General features: G+C 50.1%; 1 protein-coding gene across 1 annotated transcript; it reads right to left on the bottom strand.

The window, feature by feature from the left end:
* Nucleotides 1–3,778: 3,778 nt before the first annotated feature.
* MAS1 (MAS1 proto-oncogene, G protein-coupled receptor) lies at nucleotides 3,779–5,164 on the bottom strand. The gene has a single exon (XM_076002716.1). It carries the CDS (start codon nucleotides 5,129–5,131, stop codon nucleotides 4,145–4,147), a length of 987 nt encoding a protein of 328 aa, XP_075858831.1. The 5' UTR covers nucleotides 5,132–5,164; the 3' UTR covers nucleotides 3,779–4,144.
* Between the last annotated feature and the right edge of the window lie 12,258 nt (nucleotides 5,165–17,422).

Below are 17,422 nucleotides of genomic sequence, written 5' to 3' on the forward strand. Positions count from 1 at the left end.
TTAAGTTCTGATACTAACCAGTAACACTCTGACACCACCAAAGAACACCTGCAAAAACTAGAAGAGATGGCTGTCTTCTCAAATGCACTGGCATCAACATAAAGATTCAAGGATTATGAAAACTCAGGGAAATTTGACACCACCAAAAGAAAACAACAAAATTCTAGCAATGGACCCAGAAGAATTAAAGATCTATGAAATGTCAGACAGAGAATCAGAATAATCTTCTTAAAATTTTTCAGGGAATCACAAGAATATACAGATAGAAAACTAAATGAAATTTGGAAAATTCAGAAATGAAATGAAAAATTGACAAAGAGATAGAAACAATTAAAAGTTTTGGGTTCCTCCAGAAAAGAATGTTTCATTTGTGCCTGGCACGTGCCTCTTATCATTTGAATCATTAGTTTTGTGTTGGGTAAGATCTGTAATTCACATAGAACCTGCTTTGGCAATTCAACTCGTCGTATTAACACTCATATGTATACATTTTTAAATATTTAGTGTAAGAGGATCTTGCTATCCAGGGATGACTGGTTTTAGTAAAGTTTGTTAAAAATAATCTTGTTAAAATTAGAGCCACAATTTCATATAAAATCCTGGAAAAAAAGTGAAATTAGAATTATGAAAAAAATATATTTTTATTTTGTCTTTACCAAAATTTACTGTGATTTCAACCACTTGCCAATTATTTTAAACAAATGAGAACTCAACAGTTGATTTTTGGCCTGTTGGAAAAACTTATTCTCAGGAGGCTTCTTTTCAGAACATAATCAGCATGTTGTAAGAAACTGGCATGGCATCACATGACAGACAACAGACCCCCTCCTCTTAACTTAAGCATTTCTTCCTACTGACTCCAAATTTGTAGACAAAGCTTAACTCTCTCAACCAATTGCCAATTAAAGAATCTCTAAATGCACCCATGATTTGTAAGCCCCTGCTTCAAGATATCCCCCTTTTTGGGCCAAACTCATGTACACCCTCCATGTAGTGATTTATGGTTTAACCTACAATTCCTGTCTCCCTGAAATATATAAAACCAAACTGTAACCTGACTGTAACCTCGGGGCCACTTACTCTAGGTTTCTTGGGTTTGGGTATCTCTGGGCTGCAGTCACTCATCTTTTGGCTCAGAATAAATCTCTTTAACATATTCGACAGAGTTTGGTCTTTCTATTAACAAGAGGATCGATTTCAGGTTGCAATAAGACCCAAAGTATAGTTCAAAAAGGAGCAGGGCTGCAGGCCACTTGAGTTCAGACAGGGGTTGGGGGACGGCGGCAGACTTGCGGGGACGAGACTCGGAAGGGCCAGGCGTGGGCAGCGCTGGATGACAGTGAGCATGGCCTGGAGAGAAAGCCCGGAGCCTGGTTCCAAGGAACTTGAAGAATGTGGTGCTAGAAGGTCAAAGATAATCACAACAAAGAGAGGAGGGAGGAGGGAGGTGGTCGCACACACAGGCTGAGTCCCCGGGGACCAGTTCTCCTACCAGTCAGCAGAGATGACAATGACTGGACTTGCTTCCTCAGGTTGCTGGGTCCTTGCCTACCCTTATAGCCATCCTCTGCCTGGGGTCCCCTCTGTCCCTCCTTAATCTGTGAAATCCTACCTGCCTTCAAGCAACCAACCCAAAGGGCACCTCCATGAAACATTCTTTTTTTACTGCAAAAAAATGTGATTTTGTCTTTTTCTTAACTGCCACACAACCTTGTGCCAAACACTCCCGACATAAAGTTGTGTGCAGCTTGGAGCTGTAGTTGTGTGTGTGTCGTTCTCTCCTATTACAGAGGATGGGGCCTTCCATTCACCCATCTTTGCCTTGTCCACATTATGGCGTTTTGCAGAGAAGGCCACTTGTGTGAATGCTATAAACCCTTCTTCTTCTTTAGGGTTGGCGTTATATCCCAGCAAGCTCCTCCCCATCTGCAGAGAATTCTCAGAAATGCCACCCAGTAACCAACAATGACTTAGCCAAATTATCTAAATGCCCAAAGGGTATAACTTATTTAGTCTTCTCTCCATATTTACAAATTTACTTACATCTTCTTGTTGTAGTTTTAACCTTATAGTTCACGTTGGGAATGGGTTTAGGGGAAGAGAGAGCTAACCTCTGAATCCTACCCTTTTTAAGGCGTTGCTTTAGAAGGTTGGAAGAATTTTTGTATTTATTATCACACTCAATTTTCCCACTTTATCTGCAGAAAAGCAATAAATGGGGGCTTCCCATTAGTTCAACATATTTTCCTTAGGCGGAAATTCTCTATATCTTGTAATCTTCATGCTCCTCTCTGAGACCAAGCTCCCACATGGGATGAGATGAGGTTTATCCTCTTGCTGACCCAGGGCCCGCGAGCAGCATCAAGGGAGACGACGGGAAACAGAGAGGACTCACTCTAAGCTCCATATTCTGCTCTTTCCCGGCGAAGAGGCTCTGTTTTCAACCCAAAACAAGATCATTCTAAATGTCATCACTCCACGCCCCATCTGGGCTCCTGCAAGCAAGCTGCCTTGTTCCTGAATCAGATGTCATCACCCACCGAAAGCTCCTGCATCCAAGCTCGGCTGGCAGTGGGGTCCGTGCTCAGTGGGAGGGACTCACTGGTCTTTCCCAGTGAAGGTCAAGCCTTTCTTTTGAAAAAGGAAGAGGACAGAGAATGGACAGGAAGCAACCAAGATCCATTTCATTGTAGCTCCTCTGATCCTTTTGGAGAACAAACAGCTAAAATAAATACGAATGGGCTCATTTATGGACTTGAAACTGTACTCCCCATAGAATCTCATGAAACATTGTTGTTTTCATGGAAATCCTGGACAGGGCAGAAGGAAACAAACATAACAACGTAGTCTCTAGGCCAAGATGGGTGTCACAGCTAAAACCTGGGGCACGCAGTCTGAGGATGGCAGCTGGCAGCAGGTGAGAGGCAGAGCCCATCCTGGGCGGGTGCCGAGTAAAGATGCTGAGGAAGTCGTGAAAAGATCTGTCACGAGGGAAAACGTCCAGATTCCCCCAATATGTGGCCACCTTCTTATTAGCCCCTGCCACTGAGTCTCCTCCCGGGAATGATGCAAAGAAATGCTACAGGAGGGCAGGAATGGGGTGCAGAGACCTGCATCTGGCTGCAGGTGGGAAATTCGTGGCTGTAAATAACTCACCGGTTCATGGGATGGGAGGGGTCTTCAAAAGCACAATCACCCTGGTGAGCTCCTGAATTCAGTTTCATTCCTGAACATTATATGCAATCAAAGGATTTCAAAACACAGACTCTCATTCCATCTAGTATTTCCAAAGAGGGAAGGGAAGCCACGAGACACTCCTCTATTGATGGCCAAATGTTTTTCTTCACAACCCAAGATGATGCTCTAACACGTGGTCGGTGAGATTATAACATCAGCCAATGTTTTCAATAGAGGTGTTATGCCATGAAAAGCTTTCATGCTGCAAGCAAAAAGAAGACCTTTGTAAATTTACACTCAACATTTTAAAACACATACCAAATTTTACACACGATAGAGCTGTGTGTGTGTGTGTTTGTGTGTGTGTGTGCTTTACAAAACACAGATATACATTTTTGTCTGCCACTCAAAGGAGTGAGGAGAGACTGATGTTCATTGAACATCAACAATGTGCCAGGTGCTTTGCAAACCTTATCTTCTCATTTCATCTTCACAACGGGCCTGGGAGGCAGAGACTATGACTGTGACATTTTGTAAATGAAGAACGAGGCTTCGAGAGGTTAAACCCCTTGCCTGATGTCACCCAGGCAGCAACCCTTGCTCTTCTCACTACATCGAGCTGCCCCCCAAGTTCCGACAAATACATCTGTTACCTTTTCCTGCACACATCTGTAAATCTTCCTACTAGAGTAGTTTGTATGGTCCATGGTAAAATGCTGCCAGAAGAGCTGAGAAGCACAGAAATAGCTTTTGCTAAGTACAGATGGGACAGAGGTCCGGCATGTATTTAGGCATTTCCAGAAGATACAGTACAAGAGCACAACCTCAGCGTTAGTTAATCTCTCATGCACATGGGATGGGGTGTCCTTCTGTATCGTATCTGGGAGGTTCTTTAGCTGTATTCCAAGCACAAAGTAAAAACGGTCTGTGTTCAACCGTCCTTACCCACAGTTTCCCTCTGCGGTCCTTAGACGACAGTCTCCACTGCGATGGTGTTACAGTTGTCTTCCTCACGCCTCGGCGGCGTTTCGTCTTTGAAAGCCCTGGTCAGAACCACTTTCAAGGACTCCTTGAACCGCTTCTTCTTACTGCTGCCCACGAAGAAGTAAATGAAAGGGTTGGTGCTGCTGTTGATCGTGGAGAAGAGAAGGGAGATATGGTGTAGGTTCCCAAACGTCGACCAGTACTCGTAGTACAGCAGGTACAGGAGCCTCATGGGCATGGCAAAAATGAGGAAGATGATGATGGTGGCGATGATGACTATGTACAGCTTGGAGGAATGGGAAGTCCACGTGCTCTTCCGGATTTTCACTACCAAGATGGTGCTGGATGCCACCATGAGTGGCATGAAGACCAGGAAGCTCAGAACGGCTATGAAGATGATGACTGCTCTGCAGCCGCTTGGAGACTGGCTCTCTTCTCCACTGCTGATGCACATGACATGCTCCATGATGGTCACGAGGCAAGAGAGCGCCCACAGGAGGGCGCAGACAAATGCCGACTGGTGCTTGGGCCGGTGGCACCGGTACCAGATGGGGTAGAGGACCGACAGGCACCTCTCCACACTGATGGCCGTCAGCAGATAGAGGCCTGTGTTGTAGCCAAACAGGAACGTCACCGACAACGTGACATTGGTGTAGTAATGGCCAGAAGAGAGCCTGAAACCTAAAGCATAGTCAATCGACAGGATCAAAATACAGAAGAGCAAGGAGATGTCGGCGATGGACAAGTGGGTGATGTAGACGGTGAAGGGGTTTCTTCTCATGCGGAAGCAAAGGAACCAGAGCAGAACCCCGTTTTCCACGCAGCCCAGCGGCGAGAGGCTCATGATCACCCAGTGCACGGCGGGGATGTGCCGCTGCAGGCCGCCCTCCGAGGCGTTCCCCCCGGCGGAGGCGTTGGTGGTCCCCTCGGCCACCAACGACGTCACGTTCCACTCGTTCCACTCGGCCATGAGGAGGCCTCAGACGGGGGCTTCACAGGTAATTTTCTGTAAACAAGTCAAACACAAAAACAAAACAACCATGAAAACCGGTGGATTGGCATGAAAGGGAGAATTTCAGCTAGAGATCATGACCTTCATGTTGTAAAAGAGAGTGCGGCAGACTGTGCAATACTCAACACCCTTCCTCCTCGCAACGGTAAGATTAGCGTTTTCTCCAAGAGAGAACGGATCCAACGGCCTTCCTTGCTCCCCAGCGGCCCTGCATTCTGGGCCGTTATCTGCCTGGGGCTCGGGGCCAAAAACGAGCTGGCAGGGCGGGGGGCAGAGGCCCTGGCGCAAGACCCGTCACCGGATCTTGGGTGGCGTTTTGAAAGCCCTTTCGTCTTCTACACCCCCGTTTCCTTGCCTGAGGGAGCAGGCAGCTCGCACTAATATTCGATGACAAAATGCATGTTTGGGCAATGCTGCTGTTGCCATTTTTTAATACTTAAAGTACCATACACAGTGAGTAATGAGAGGGGGTGCCCAGGACAGCCTGGTTTGACACTGTACCAATGTTGAACAGTTAAAAGGCATTTATTTTTTCGTGGCCTCAGCTTCTGCGACCAAGCCGGGGCCCTACTCAGGCTACACGAGCTGTGCAAACCAGCGCTCTGTGGGGCAGATGGTGCCGGCCTAGCAACGTGTGTTTTCGTGCCCGCATACCACAGGCCAGACTGCAGGAAAACACCATCCACAGTCGCCAAGCGGAGCACTCGCCAGGAACCAGCAAAATGCTGAGCATTCCAGGCTGCAATGTAAAGATTATCAGAAACTTTCCCTCCACTTTCACTAATTGCAAAATAAATATGCGCACAGCCCCAGCCTCCTGCTGTAACAAGTGTGCGCCAGCCGCCCCGTGGGGAAGGGAGAGGAGGCTGCCAGCAGAGATCGCCTCCCTTCTCCTAACCTTACCTGTCCTTGGCTTTAAAAAAACATCTTGGGTCTCTCTGGAAGGCCAAGGCGGGTGGATTGTTTGAGCTCAGGAGTTCGAAACCAACCTGAGCAAGAGCGAGACTATACTATAGTCTCTAGTATAAAATAGAAAGAAATTAATTGGCCAACTAACATATATAGAAAAAAAAATTAGCCGGGCGTGGTGGCGCATGCCTGTAGTCCCAGCTACTCGGGAGGCTGAGGCAGCAGGATTGCTTGAGCCCAGGAGATTGAGATTGCTGTGAGCTAGGCTGACGCCACGGCACTCACTCTAGCCTGGGCAACAAAGCGAGACTCTGTCTCAAAAAAAAAAAAAAAAATGTTGGGTTTTCTTTAGTTTGGGGGAGGGGGCCGTAAAACATTGTCCTTTGTTTTTTGAAGTTTGTCCTTAGGAAGTTGATCAAAAGAATATTTTCAATGAGCCTTTTCCTCGTAAGGTCACCTGAAGCAAAACAGTGGCAAATGTGTTATTCCGCGCAAATGCTCTCCTGGCATTAGATGTCCACAGAGCAGAGGCAGCGGGGCCCCGGCACGTGCAGCGCCCCGAGTGTCCATCTCGGTACCCCTGTGCCCGGATCCCGGACTAGTTAGCTGGTGGAACGGCGGTTGCCTTCCCAGGGACGTGGGCCGGGGGCCCAGGAGGCCCCTGCTCCACGGTCCCACTCACGCCTCCCTCAGTGGCTCGGACACGACAGGGAAATCACCTCCGCCGCGGCAGGTTCTCCTTCCATTTCATAATTAGAAGTCACGGACCTGGCACCTCAGAACCCACACAAGGACCAGAACTCTCGGTACCGCGACTCGCTAATCAAAGATCTGCTGCAGAGACCGGGCTTTGCCAGACGTCTGCAGGTGAGACGGCCACAGTCCCCAAACGCAGCCAGCAAGCACTGACCCGGCGGTAAGACGCTGTTCTAGGCACGTGGGATTCGGCAGTGAATAAAAGAGACAAAGTGCCATCCTCGTGGAGTCTCTGTGCCAGCGGGGAGGCAGTCAGTAACTGAATACAAACCACGGGGACACATAAGTCGACGTCGGGTCACAAGTGCTACGGAAGGAAGGAAAGCAGAGCTGGAGGGAAAGCGAGGCAAGGGCGTGGGGCTTCTGTCGCACGTACGGTGACGGATAGGCCTCACTAGCGAGGTCACCCTTGGGCAAAGACCTGAAGGACGTGGGCGATCGAGCCCTGCATGCGCTGGGGGACGAGGATTCCAGGCACAGGGGACCGCAAGTTCAGAGGTCCCCAAGCAGGACGGAGCCGCCGCAGCTGGGACATCCTAGCAAGGGGCAGAATGGGGAGGTCCTGGGGGCCCAGATCCAACAGGGCCCTGCAGGCAAGGACTTTGCTTTTCCTCCCAGCGGGACAGGAAAGCACTGGAGGGCTCTGCGAGGAGGAACGACATGATTCGCTTGCTGGGACTGAGGCGTCGACAGACTTACTGCAGCCCTTGTGCTCAGACTCCAACGGCCGCAGCAGCAAGGAGGCCAGGAGGGAGGCGGACGTGCTGATCAAGAGGACAGTGTGTGTGGGGTGGACGGGCGGCGAGACCTGGTGGAGCCCGGTGGATCTGACTTGCTGATGGCGGAGATGTGTCCTGGTGCAGAGGGAGTGAGTGTCCGGCCGTTTGCCCAGTGGACCCGGAGCAGGTGGGGCAGGATGGGGAGGCAGCCGGTGGAGAGTCCAGGGCAGTGCCCTGATGGGCGCAGTGGTCGGCAGGGGCATAAACGTGGGTGCTGTGTGCACACAGGGGGGGTCTTAAATCATGAGGTTAGGTGGGAATACCTACGAAATGTGAGAGATTAAAATGGAGAAGGGATCCGAGGATGGAGCCTTGGGGCATTTCAGAGGTGGGAGTTTGGGGAGAGGAGGAGAAAGGAGCAAAGGAAGCTAAGAAGGACCTGGCAGGGATGCGGGAGGACAACCGAGGGAGGGTGGCAACCAGGAAGCCAGGTAAGAAAGTGCTCGAGGGGAAGGGAGTGTGAGCCACCACCGAAATTCTACTGAGAGTTCAAGTGGGGTGAGAACTGGAACTTGACCGTGAGACAGGGTCACTGCAACCTTGGCAAGGGTAGTTTCGGTAGAGTGGAAAAGATGGACAGACTCAGAGGGAATGGCAGGAGAGTAAGTGGGAACAGAGTGCAGACGACACTCTTGGGTGCCGTGGTGCTAGAGGAGAGTTGACAAAAAGATAGGAATTGTCCAGCAGAGAGAAAACAGCGGACGACTCTGGAAGCAGGGGTGTGGAGGGGTGTGGAGTGGGCGGGGCAGTCACTGGCTTCCCTAGGAGCATAATTTATTCAGGGAAGCAGAGGGAGGGCAGAGTGCGCAGCTGCACATGCAGCTAGGTGGGTAGACGTGGCTGTGCACGTGTTGGAAGTCAGAAGTTCTCTTCTGAATGCACATCAATGTTTATTCAGCAAAGTAAGGAGCAAGGTCATCAGCTAAGGGAGGAGATGCTGAGGGTCCAAGGGAGAGGGCAAGACGCGAGATCACCCAGTGGGAGAGGGCACTAGGGAAAGACACACAGGGCAGGACGTCTGGCCAGGCAAGATCTGGGGCCCGGCTAAGCCGGAGCTCACGGACTTGAGTGACGATTCAGTGTCTGCGTGCCTCTCTCTGGCTCCGGTCCAGCTGTGCAGGTGCCAGGGCGGGGAAGGAGGAGACTTGGATTTAACCAGGGCCGGGGTTTCACCAGGCAGATGCAACAGGGAGTGGCCAAAGGAAGCATCGCGTGTGGACGGGAACAGCTATGGTGACAGGCTGTGGAACTGGCAGGGCAGGAGAGGAGTGAGGGCGCAGGGAGGTGACAGATGTGAGCAGGAGACAGGAGCAACCTGGCGGAGAGCCCGGGTGCTGGGGAAGTCCTGAAGTCTGAGTACGAAAGGCAGCGAAGGGGAACTAGGACGTGGGGGTTGGAGAATGGCATGCTGAAGCTGACACGGGGGCAGCGTGGCTTGGGGCTGCTGGCATCGAAAAGCGCAGGGCACGAGCGCAGGGTGAGGGCCGTGGCCAGCAGAGCGGAGGCCAAGGCCATTGTGCAGGTGAGATCAGCACCTGACACCGGGGTGCTGGGGGAATTATCCACGTGGCATTGAGATCGCTGAGAAATGGCGATGAAATGCAGGAACATGGTGAGAGAAATGGCTGTGAGCCAGGCACTAAAGTCGCCAAAGGATTTGGGGAACACCCAGGGCGATCCCCTTGGGGAGCGGGGCAGTGTGTGGCATGCGCCTCAGAGCTGGGCGCCCCGCTGCTGCCACGGCTGCTGGCGTTTGAGAGCAGAAAGCGGGGAGAGGGTCATCTGCAGTTGGAGAAAGTCGGTGACAGGGCCCAGCCCGGTGCTGCCGGTGGGAAGGGGAGGTGAGGAGCAACCCCTGTGACTGGGGCTTCCAGCAGCCACATTAGAGAAAGCGAAAAGAAACCAGAGGAATTCATTTAACAATATGTTTTATTCAGCCCAGCATCACTCCAACACGTAACCAATACAAAAAGTACGGACGAGGGGGTCACGTTCTTTCCTTCCCAGAGTCCTCCGGGCTCGGCGTGTCTCTCTCTGGTGGCCACCGCGTCCCCTGTTCAACAGCCACGGGTGACCCGTGGCTACCGTGTTGGACGTCGCGGGTCCCGAGCCATCACAACAAGGAAATGGCGTGTACAAGGGGGTGGACTGCTTTGTCCTTTAACAACAAGCCTAAAGCAAGCACCCGGAATGTGAAATGCGGACTTACTCAGGATTTTTGAGGAACTTGGCAAGAGCATCTTTGTGACTCAGGCCCGCACCCTGGTCTCTCTCGGACCCCAGCGGGGTTGGCGCCAGCTTCCCACCGTGTGGGGACGGCCCTCACTCACCCGGGCGCGTCCCTTCCCCTCCCCCCCATGCCCTCCTGGGAGTCACAGCCGCCTTCGTTTCGACCTCTGACCTATAGTCTGCAACGGCTGGTCCTGGCCTTTTCCTTTACCAACACCAGTTTCTTGGGTTTTTTTTTGTTGTTGTTGTTTGTTTGTTTGTTGACAGAGTCTCACTCTGTTGTCCAGGCTAGAGTGCCATGGCGTCAGCCTAGCTCACAGCAACCTCAAACTAGACTCAAGCAATCCTCCTGCCTCAGCCTCCCGAGTAGCTGGGACTACAGGCATGTGCCACCATGCCCGGCTAATTTTTTCTATGTATTTTTAGTTGGCCAATCAATTTCTTTCTATTTTTAGTAGAGACGGGGTCTCTCTCTTGCTCAGGCTGGTTTTGAACTCCTGACCTCGAGTGATCCTCCCATCTCGGCCTCCCAGAGGACTAGGATTATAGGCGTGAGCCACCGCGCCCGGCCCCAACATCAGTTTCTAGTTCAATCCTACACATTTCCTCTTTTCCCCAAAAGTTTCTTAATACATTCACAAAAATCAGTTGGGACAGGTGTTTCAACAAATAGAACCAAATCGTATCTTTCTTTTAAAATCAAACCAAAGTAACCAAATTCTCAGGTTAGAGGGGTTTTTTTTCTTCTGAAGATAAATCTCGCTCCCTCTGTTCTTCAAGTAAACATTTGGGTATAAGTCCCCAAACTAAGTATTAAGGAAAAAGAAATAAACAAGACACGGTTCTCTGTGTAGCTTTGCAGGGGACAGAGACCTGTATCTAAGTCACTACGGCCGGCAGAGAGAAGGAGACCTTGGCCAGGTGCCGGCAAGCGCTCGGCAGGAAGCAGGGTCTCGGGGTCTCAAAGGAGGCCTGCAGGGTTGGGTCTTGAAGGGTCGGTAAACGTTTGTTCACTGAGGAAGAGGAAGAGATGTATTTCAAGAGAAGAGAAGGGCATGGGCAAAGGCAGGGAGGCAGCAGGGCCCAGGGTGTTCGTGGTGGGGCTCGGGAGGCCTGTGGGTGTTGGGTGGAGGATGGCTCACGAGGAAATGAACAGCGAGACAGGGGCGTGAGAGGCAGCAGGCCGATGCTACAGACTGTGCTTACCAGCTTCAGTGCTTAAAAGACCACCTGGGGTGGCTTACCAAAAAATTCCACAGTTCCACTGTCTCAGAAAGCCTGGGATGGGGCCCTCCAACCTGAATTCCCCAAACCCAAGGGATTCTGACGTGGGTGGGCTATGGCCACAGTTTGAGAACACTGCCACTTGCAAGAGGAAGCCACGAAAGGTTTCTCTGGATTGGGACAGGACCTGGACTGTGTTTGAGGAAGATCACCAAAGTCTGGACGAAGGGGCCACGGACGGAGCGAGGAAGCCAAGAGGGGCTGCGGAAATAGCCCTGGGGAGAAATAACCAGGACGGTGGGGAAAGGAGAGAATGGGTTCCAGACACATCTTGGGAAAGACTGGTCAGACACCGGTGACCGTGATGGGGAGGGGTCAGTGGACGGAGATGTCCCTCTGCTGGGGCCGTGTAGAGAAACTACCGTGTTTCCCCGAAAATAAGACAGGGTCTTATATTTATTTTTCCTCAAGAAGACACCCCAGGGCTTATTTTCGGGGAATGTGTGATTTTCCCCTCAAAGCCTCAGCTTGCAGCACGCACAGGATGGCCGGGACCTGCCAGGGGGAGCCGACCTTGTTGTTGGGGCTGCCCGCACCTTTCCGGTCACCTCTGGGATAGCAGCTGTCACGATGGGCCAGATGAGAAGGGCTGCTCGTCTTCTTTACCGCTCTGTGACGAAATGCATGGGTGGTGCAGATATGCTGCGTAGCCACGCCCGTCACTAGGGCTTATTTTCGGGGTAGGGCTTCTATTGCACAAATGCTTAGAAATCCTGCTAGGGCTTATTTTATGGGGAGGTCTTATTTTCGGGGAAACATGGTACTACTGACTGAGGCCAGGGTCGGGAGGAACAGCGGTTGGGAGCTTGGTCAGTGGAGCCCTGAGAACGCATGATCTCAAGGACACGCATCTGGGTAGGTCCCGGGTTTGGTGTGTTCCCTGCTCCCGAGGTCACGAATCTTTTCATAAGCAGAACTTCACCAAACAAAGAGCGAGACACGCATACGGAATCCTCCAAACACTGTCCATTGCTGTGCATCTGCCTGGCTGTAAATTTCAAATGCAGACGTGTCTAAGACCAAACCCCAAGACCATACGCCCCCTTTCTGTTCCCGTGTTTCTGGCCTAGACTTTGGGATGAATAGCCCGTTCTCCTTGGTCCCTGCTCCAATCCATCCTTCCCGCTTCTCACACTGCCCTCCCTTCATTTCCCATACTCCCTTCACCCACTCTGCTGCTGTTCACTAACTGCCTCCATACCCGTGACGTACCTCCCTGTAGCACAGTCAAAATTTCATCTCCCCCACTGTTGCAGACTGAATTCTGTCCCCTTCCAAAATGCATGTGTCGAGGCCCTAGCCCCACATGACTGAATTTGGGGGCCTTTAGAGAGGTAATTAAGGTTAAATGAGGTCCTGAGGGTGAGCCAATAGGACTGCTGTCCATATAAGAAGAGGACGAGACACCAGAAATCTCTCTCGCTCCACAGGCACACAGAGGAAAGGCCACGTGAGGACATGTGGAGAAGCAAACCGGGAAGGGAGCCCTCACTAGACCAGCCCTGATGGCACCGAGATCATGGACTTCTGGCTTCCAGAACTGTGAGAAAATACATTTCTGTTGTAGAAGCCACCAGACTATGGTATTCTGTTATGGCACCCCTAGCAGTATAATACACCCCACTGAACTGCAAACTCCTTGAAAACAGGACTTAATCGTATTCGGGGATGAATCTCTGGCAATTGCACACAGTAGGCATTCAATAAATACATCAAGAAATAAAGCTCATCATAACAGCTCTGAGAACACACTCTGCTTGCCCACTACTTTAAGCAAAGGACACTGCAGTTAGTAAAAGCAGTTTTCAGGCCGGGCGCAGTGGCTCACGCCTATAATCCTAGCACTCTGGGAGGCCGAGGCAGGCGGATTGCTCGAGGTCAGGAGTTCGAAACCAGCCTGAGCAAGAGTGAAACCCCGTCTCTACTATAAATAGAAAGAAATTAATTGGCCAACTAATATATATAGAAAAAATTAGCCAGGCATGGTGGCGCATGCCTGTAGTCCCAGCTACTCGGGAGGCTGAGGCAGGAGGATTGCTTGAGCCCAGGAGTTTGAGGTTGCTGTGAGCTAGGCTGACGCCACGGCACTCACTCTAGCCTGGGCAACAAAGCGAGACTCTGTCTCAAAAACAAAACAAAAAAAAAACCAGTTTTCCAGTGGTTATAGTAAAACTCGTGAACCACATACAGTATTAGGCAGATTACAGTCATGATGTGATTGGGATGCAAATAAAAAATCCCATTAGGGCCGGGCGCTGTGGCTCACGCCTGTAATCCTAGCTCTTGGGAGGCCGAGGCGGGCGGATTGCTCAAGGTCAGGAGTTCAAAACCAGCCTGAGCAAGAGCGAGACCCCGTCTCTACTATAAATAGAAAGAAATTAATTGGCCAACTGATATATATATAAAAAATTAGCCGGGCATGGTGGCGCATGCCTGTAGTCCCAGCTACTCGGGAGGCTGAGGCAGAAGGATCACTCGAGCCCAGGAGTTTGAGGTTGCTGTGAGCTAGGCTGATGCCACGGCACTCACTCTAGCCTGGACAACAAAGTGAGACTCTGTCGCAAAAAAAAAAAAAAAAAAAAAAAAAAAAAAAAAATCCCATTAAAACTAACTCTCATTCAAAACTCATCATAACCTTCCAAATTGTTTTATTAAAGTGGGGTTTTATGTAAATGAGCACATTGGTAAAAATCACATTCCCAGCCTTACCCAACCAAACTTAAATCTCCTAAGTGAAATATTAATAGCAGCCAGCCCTGCATGGTCACCGCCCCAGCCCCTTCCTCCTCCAGCCCTTGGCACCGTGTGTGGTCTGCATCTGTCAGCGCCTGCTGACAGGGAATACTGGGGGTTGGGAAGGGCGAGGGGGGCAGATGAGTGGCTGCTGCTGACTCAGCAGTCTAGCTCAGAATAACCTGGTTTGAGCTCAGCGAGCCCTCCCCAGCAGCGGAGTGGAGACACACAGCCCAGTTCTCCAAAGCCAGGGAAGCACCTGCACCACAGGACGAGTCAGCAGGGCAACCTGTCCCCCTGTGAACCGGCTCTAGGGCAGGAGGCGCTCTGTCCACACATGCAAATCACTTTTTTTTTTTTTGAGACAGAGTCTCGCTTTGTTGCCCAGGCTAGAGTGAGTGGCGTGGCGTCAGCCTAGCTCACAGCAACCTCAAACTCCTGGGCTCAGGCAATCCTCCTGCCCCAGCCTCCCAAGTAGCTGGGACTACAGGCGTGCGCCACCATGCCTGGCTAATTTTTTCTATATATATTAGTTGGCCAATTAATTTATTTCTATTTATAGTAGAGACGGTGTCTCCCTCTTGCTCAGGCTGGTTTCGAACTCCTGAACTCAAACGATCCACCCGCCTCGGCCTCCCAGAGAGCTAGGATTACAGGCGTGAGCCACCACGCCCGGCCACAAATCACTTTTTATGTAGTGCTTGCATTTGCAGGTGCTGTATAAAACCTGCAATTGCAAATGCAAGACTGCAACCTGGCGTTGGCAGTCCAGGGTGGAGGGACAGCTCGTCCTCACAGCCCTCTGCGCCCCCTAGTGGTCAGTGACACAGCGGTGGAAACCTCAGCTGGGAATACAGTAGGAACAGGCCCAAGGAAGTGATGGCATTGTTATTGGGAAGTGCTGTTGGCAGCATCACAGGGCCTCTTCCTTCTCGTGAAATTTCTATCCTTGTTAGTACAGTGGGGAGTATCCCCGAATTAAAAAAAAAAACTAAAATTAAAAAAAAAAAAAAGAAATTTCTAGAAGGAAAGACATAAATCAGAGCACGAGAATACCATGGTGTAGGGCTACAGAGCGCAAATCACCTTTCCTTCCATTCTAGCATCGGATCTTCACAATCAGCTTGGGAGGCTAATGAGGAAGACGTCACTGCCCCCAGGGGAAAACCTGAGGATTAATGACCCAGCCGAGCCCAGAGCGCCCGCCCCGTTGCACAAGCCCAAAGGGCTCTGCCTGCCCCGTTTGCTCCCCTGTGCCTGGTGCTCCCTGGGTCTTGCAGGGCCGCCCAGCCCGGGAGCTCATGCGGACCCTAATCACAGAGCGCCCGGCAGAAACCCAGGTCGCCTGGCTGCTAACCCAGAGCGGAGCCAGGATCCCACTCAAGAAAAACAACAAAAAGAGAAATCCAGCAACCACCGTTCTACCAAACTCCCTCATTTTGCAGTCAGCACATGGGAGCTGGGGAGGCCAGGAGACTGGACATCCCAACTGTTAGATGAGCCTTGTGTGCCGCGGAGAACTCCTGACCTTACCCCGAGCTCTCCCCGCCACGCTCTGGGGCCTGATCCTATTTTTAAGATGTTACCTTTTATAGCCTTTCTGTGCTTGAGTTTTCCAATGTAGTCTGCCTCTAATCTTCCTATTTAAGGAACCGGACCCACCATATTCCCTGATGCTATAGGGGATTTTTTTTTTTCTTGAGACTTGTTTAATTTTTAGCTGTGACTTTGCCAGTGGTAGGACCAGGGCACGGTGCGCTCTCCCCAGTGGGGAATAGACCGGCCCGACGGCAGATCAGACCATCCTGCCAGCTCCGAGGGCGCTTCACTGACAAAATGCTCCCCAATGGGACTCGGGTTATAGTCTGCTTAATCCTAACACTTAATCGGGGTGCTTTTCAATTTTTTTTTTTTTTTGAGGTGGAGTCTTACTCTGTTATCCAGGCTAGAGTGAGTGCCGTGGCGTCAGCCTAGCTCACAGCAACCCCAAACTCCTCGGCTCAAGTGATCCTCCTGTCTCAGCCTCCCGAGTAGCTGGGACTACAGGCATGCGCCACCATGCCCGGCTAATTTTTTCTATATATTTTTAGTTTGCCAATTAATTTCTTTCTATTTTTAGTAGAGACGGGGTCTCGCTCTTGCTCAGGCTGGTCTCAAACTCCTGACCTTGAGCGATCCTCCCGCCTCGGCCTCCCAAAGTGCTAGGATTACAGGCGTGAGCCACAACGCCCGGCCATGTTTTTAAACTTTTTATTGCCATTTTTTTCTAATTTTACAACAATATGGGTTCATTAAAAAAAATCTGGAAAATTCACACATAAAACCACTACTCAAAATTAACTTGATTTAATATTTGGGATATTCTCTGTTAGTTTTGCTCAATGTATCATGCACACTCTTTTAAAATTAGGATTGCATTTTATACCTTGTGTTGGTATCCTTTTTCTCACTCAATATCATATTCTAAACATTTTCTCATGTCAGTATATACTCTAAAAACATTAATATAGCTATCGGGATGTACCATGAATTATTTTTATTAATAATTAATTCTCTAGCCTTGATTCGCAAATTTGATCAGTGATATAAAGTTACCTTATTTTAATTTGCACTTATTTGGTATTAATGAGGGTAGACAATCATTTGCATTCCTTTTTAATGAATGATTTTTTTTCATATTCTTTGTTCATTTCTTTTATTTGGCTGCAAAAATTCTTAGTAAATATAACAAGTTGTCATATATGTTACAAATTGTTTTCCCCGAGGTACTGGAAGGTTTTTATAAGAGGCATAAAAGGATGCTGCTTTGAATTTTCTTAAAAACACTTCCTCGTTGTCAAAGTCTGACTGCCCTCTGTGGACCATTGAGGTTTAGAGCTTGAAGGAATTACACGGGTCCTGCAAACCACCCCCTTGCTTTACACGTGAGGAATTAACTCACCACTAGCCCAAGGTCACACTCATAGTCAGCAGCAAAGCCTGCATCTCTCAGGTCCGAGCCGGTGCCATTTCTGCACCCCCAGCACACACCAGCCCATTGTCAGCAGTCTGCTTATGTGTGGCGCTCACCCACCCCTCCACGTGGCTAGTAAGAACTTTGGGGACATTTAATAATGGCCTTTGCGTCACCAGAAGCAACTACCACAATCAACTTGACTCTCAGCAATGATCTTCATTTAAAGCCTCAAAAGATGGACTTTTTATTTATCAAAGGATGGATCTTATTTATTAAAGAATGGACTTTTATTTATTATTTCTCAGGTATTTAGGGGGAGACAGGGTCTTGCTCTGTCATCCAGGCTAGGGTGCAGTGGCATCATCATAGCTCACTGCTATGACTCAAACTCCTAGGCTTGAGCGATCCTCCTGCCTCAGCCTCCCAAGTAGCTGGGTCTACAGGTGTGCACCACCACACCCAGCTAAACTTTTATTTTTTGTGGAGACAGGGTCTTGCTCTTGCTCAAGCAGGTCTCAAACTCCTGGCCTCAAGTGATCCTCCTGCCTCAGCCTCCCAAAGTGCTGGGAAACCCACAACAAAAACAACAATGACAAAAACAAG

This window comes from Microcebus murinus, chromosome 5 (assembly GCF_040939455.1).
Source record: "Microcebus murinus isolate Inina chromosome 5, M.murinus_Inina_mat1.0, whole genome shotgun sequence".
Classification (NCBI taxonomy): domain Eukaryota; kingdom Metazoa; phylum Chordata; class Mammalia; order Primates; family Cheirogaleidae; genus Microcebus; species Microcebus murinus.

Excerpts from the sequence above, each read along its gene's own strand:
- MAS1 (XM_076002716.1), bottom strand. The coding sequence starts at position 5,131 with ATGGCCGAGTGGAACGAGTGGAACGTGACGTCGTTGGTGGCCGAGGGG.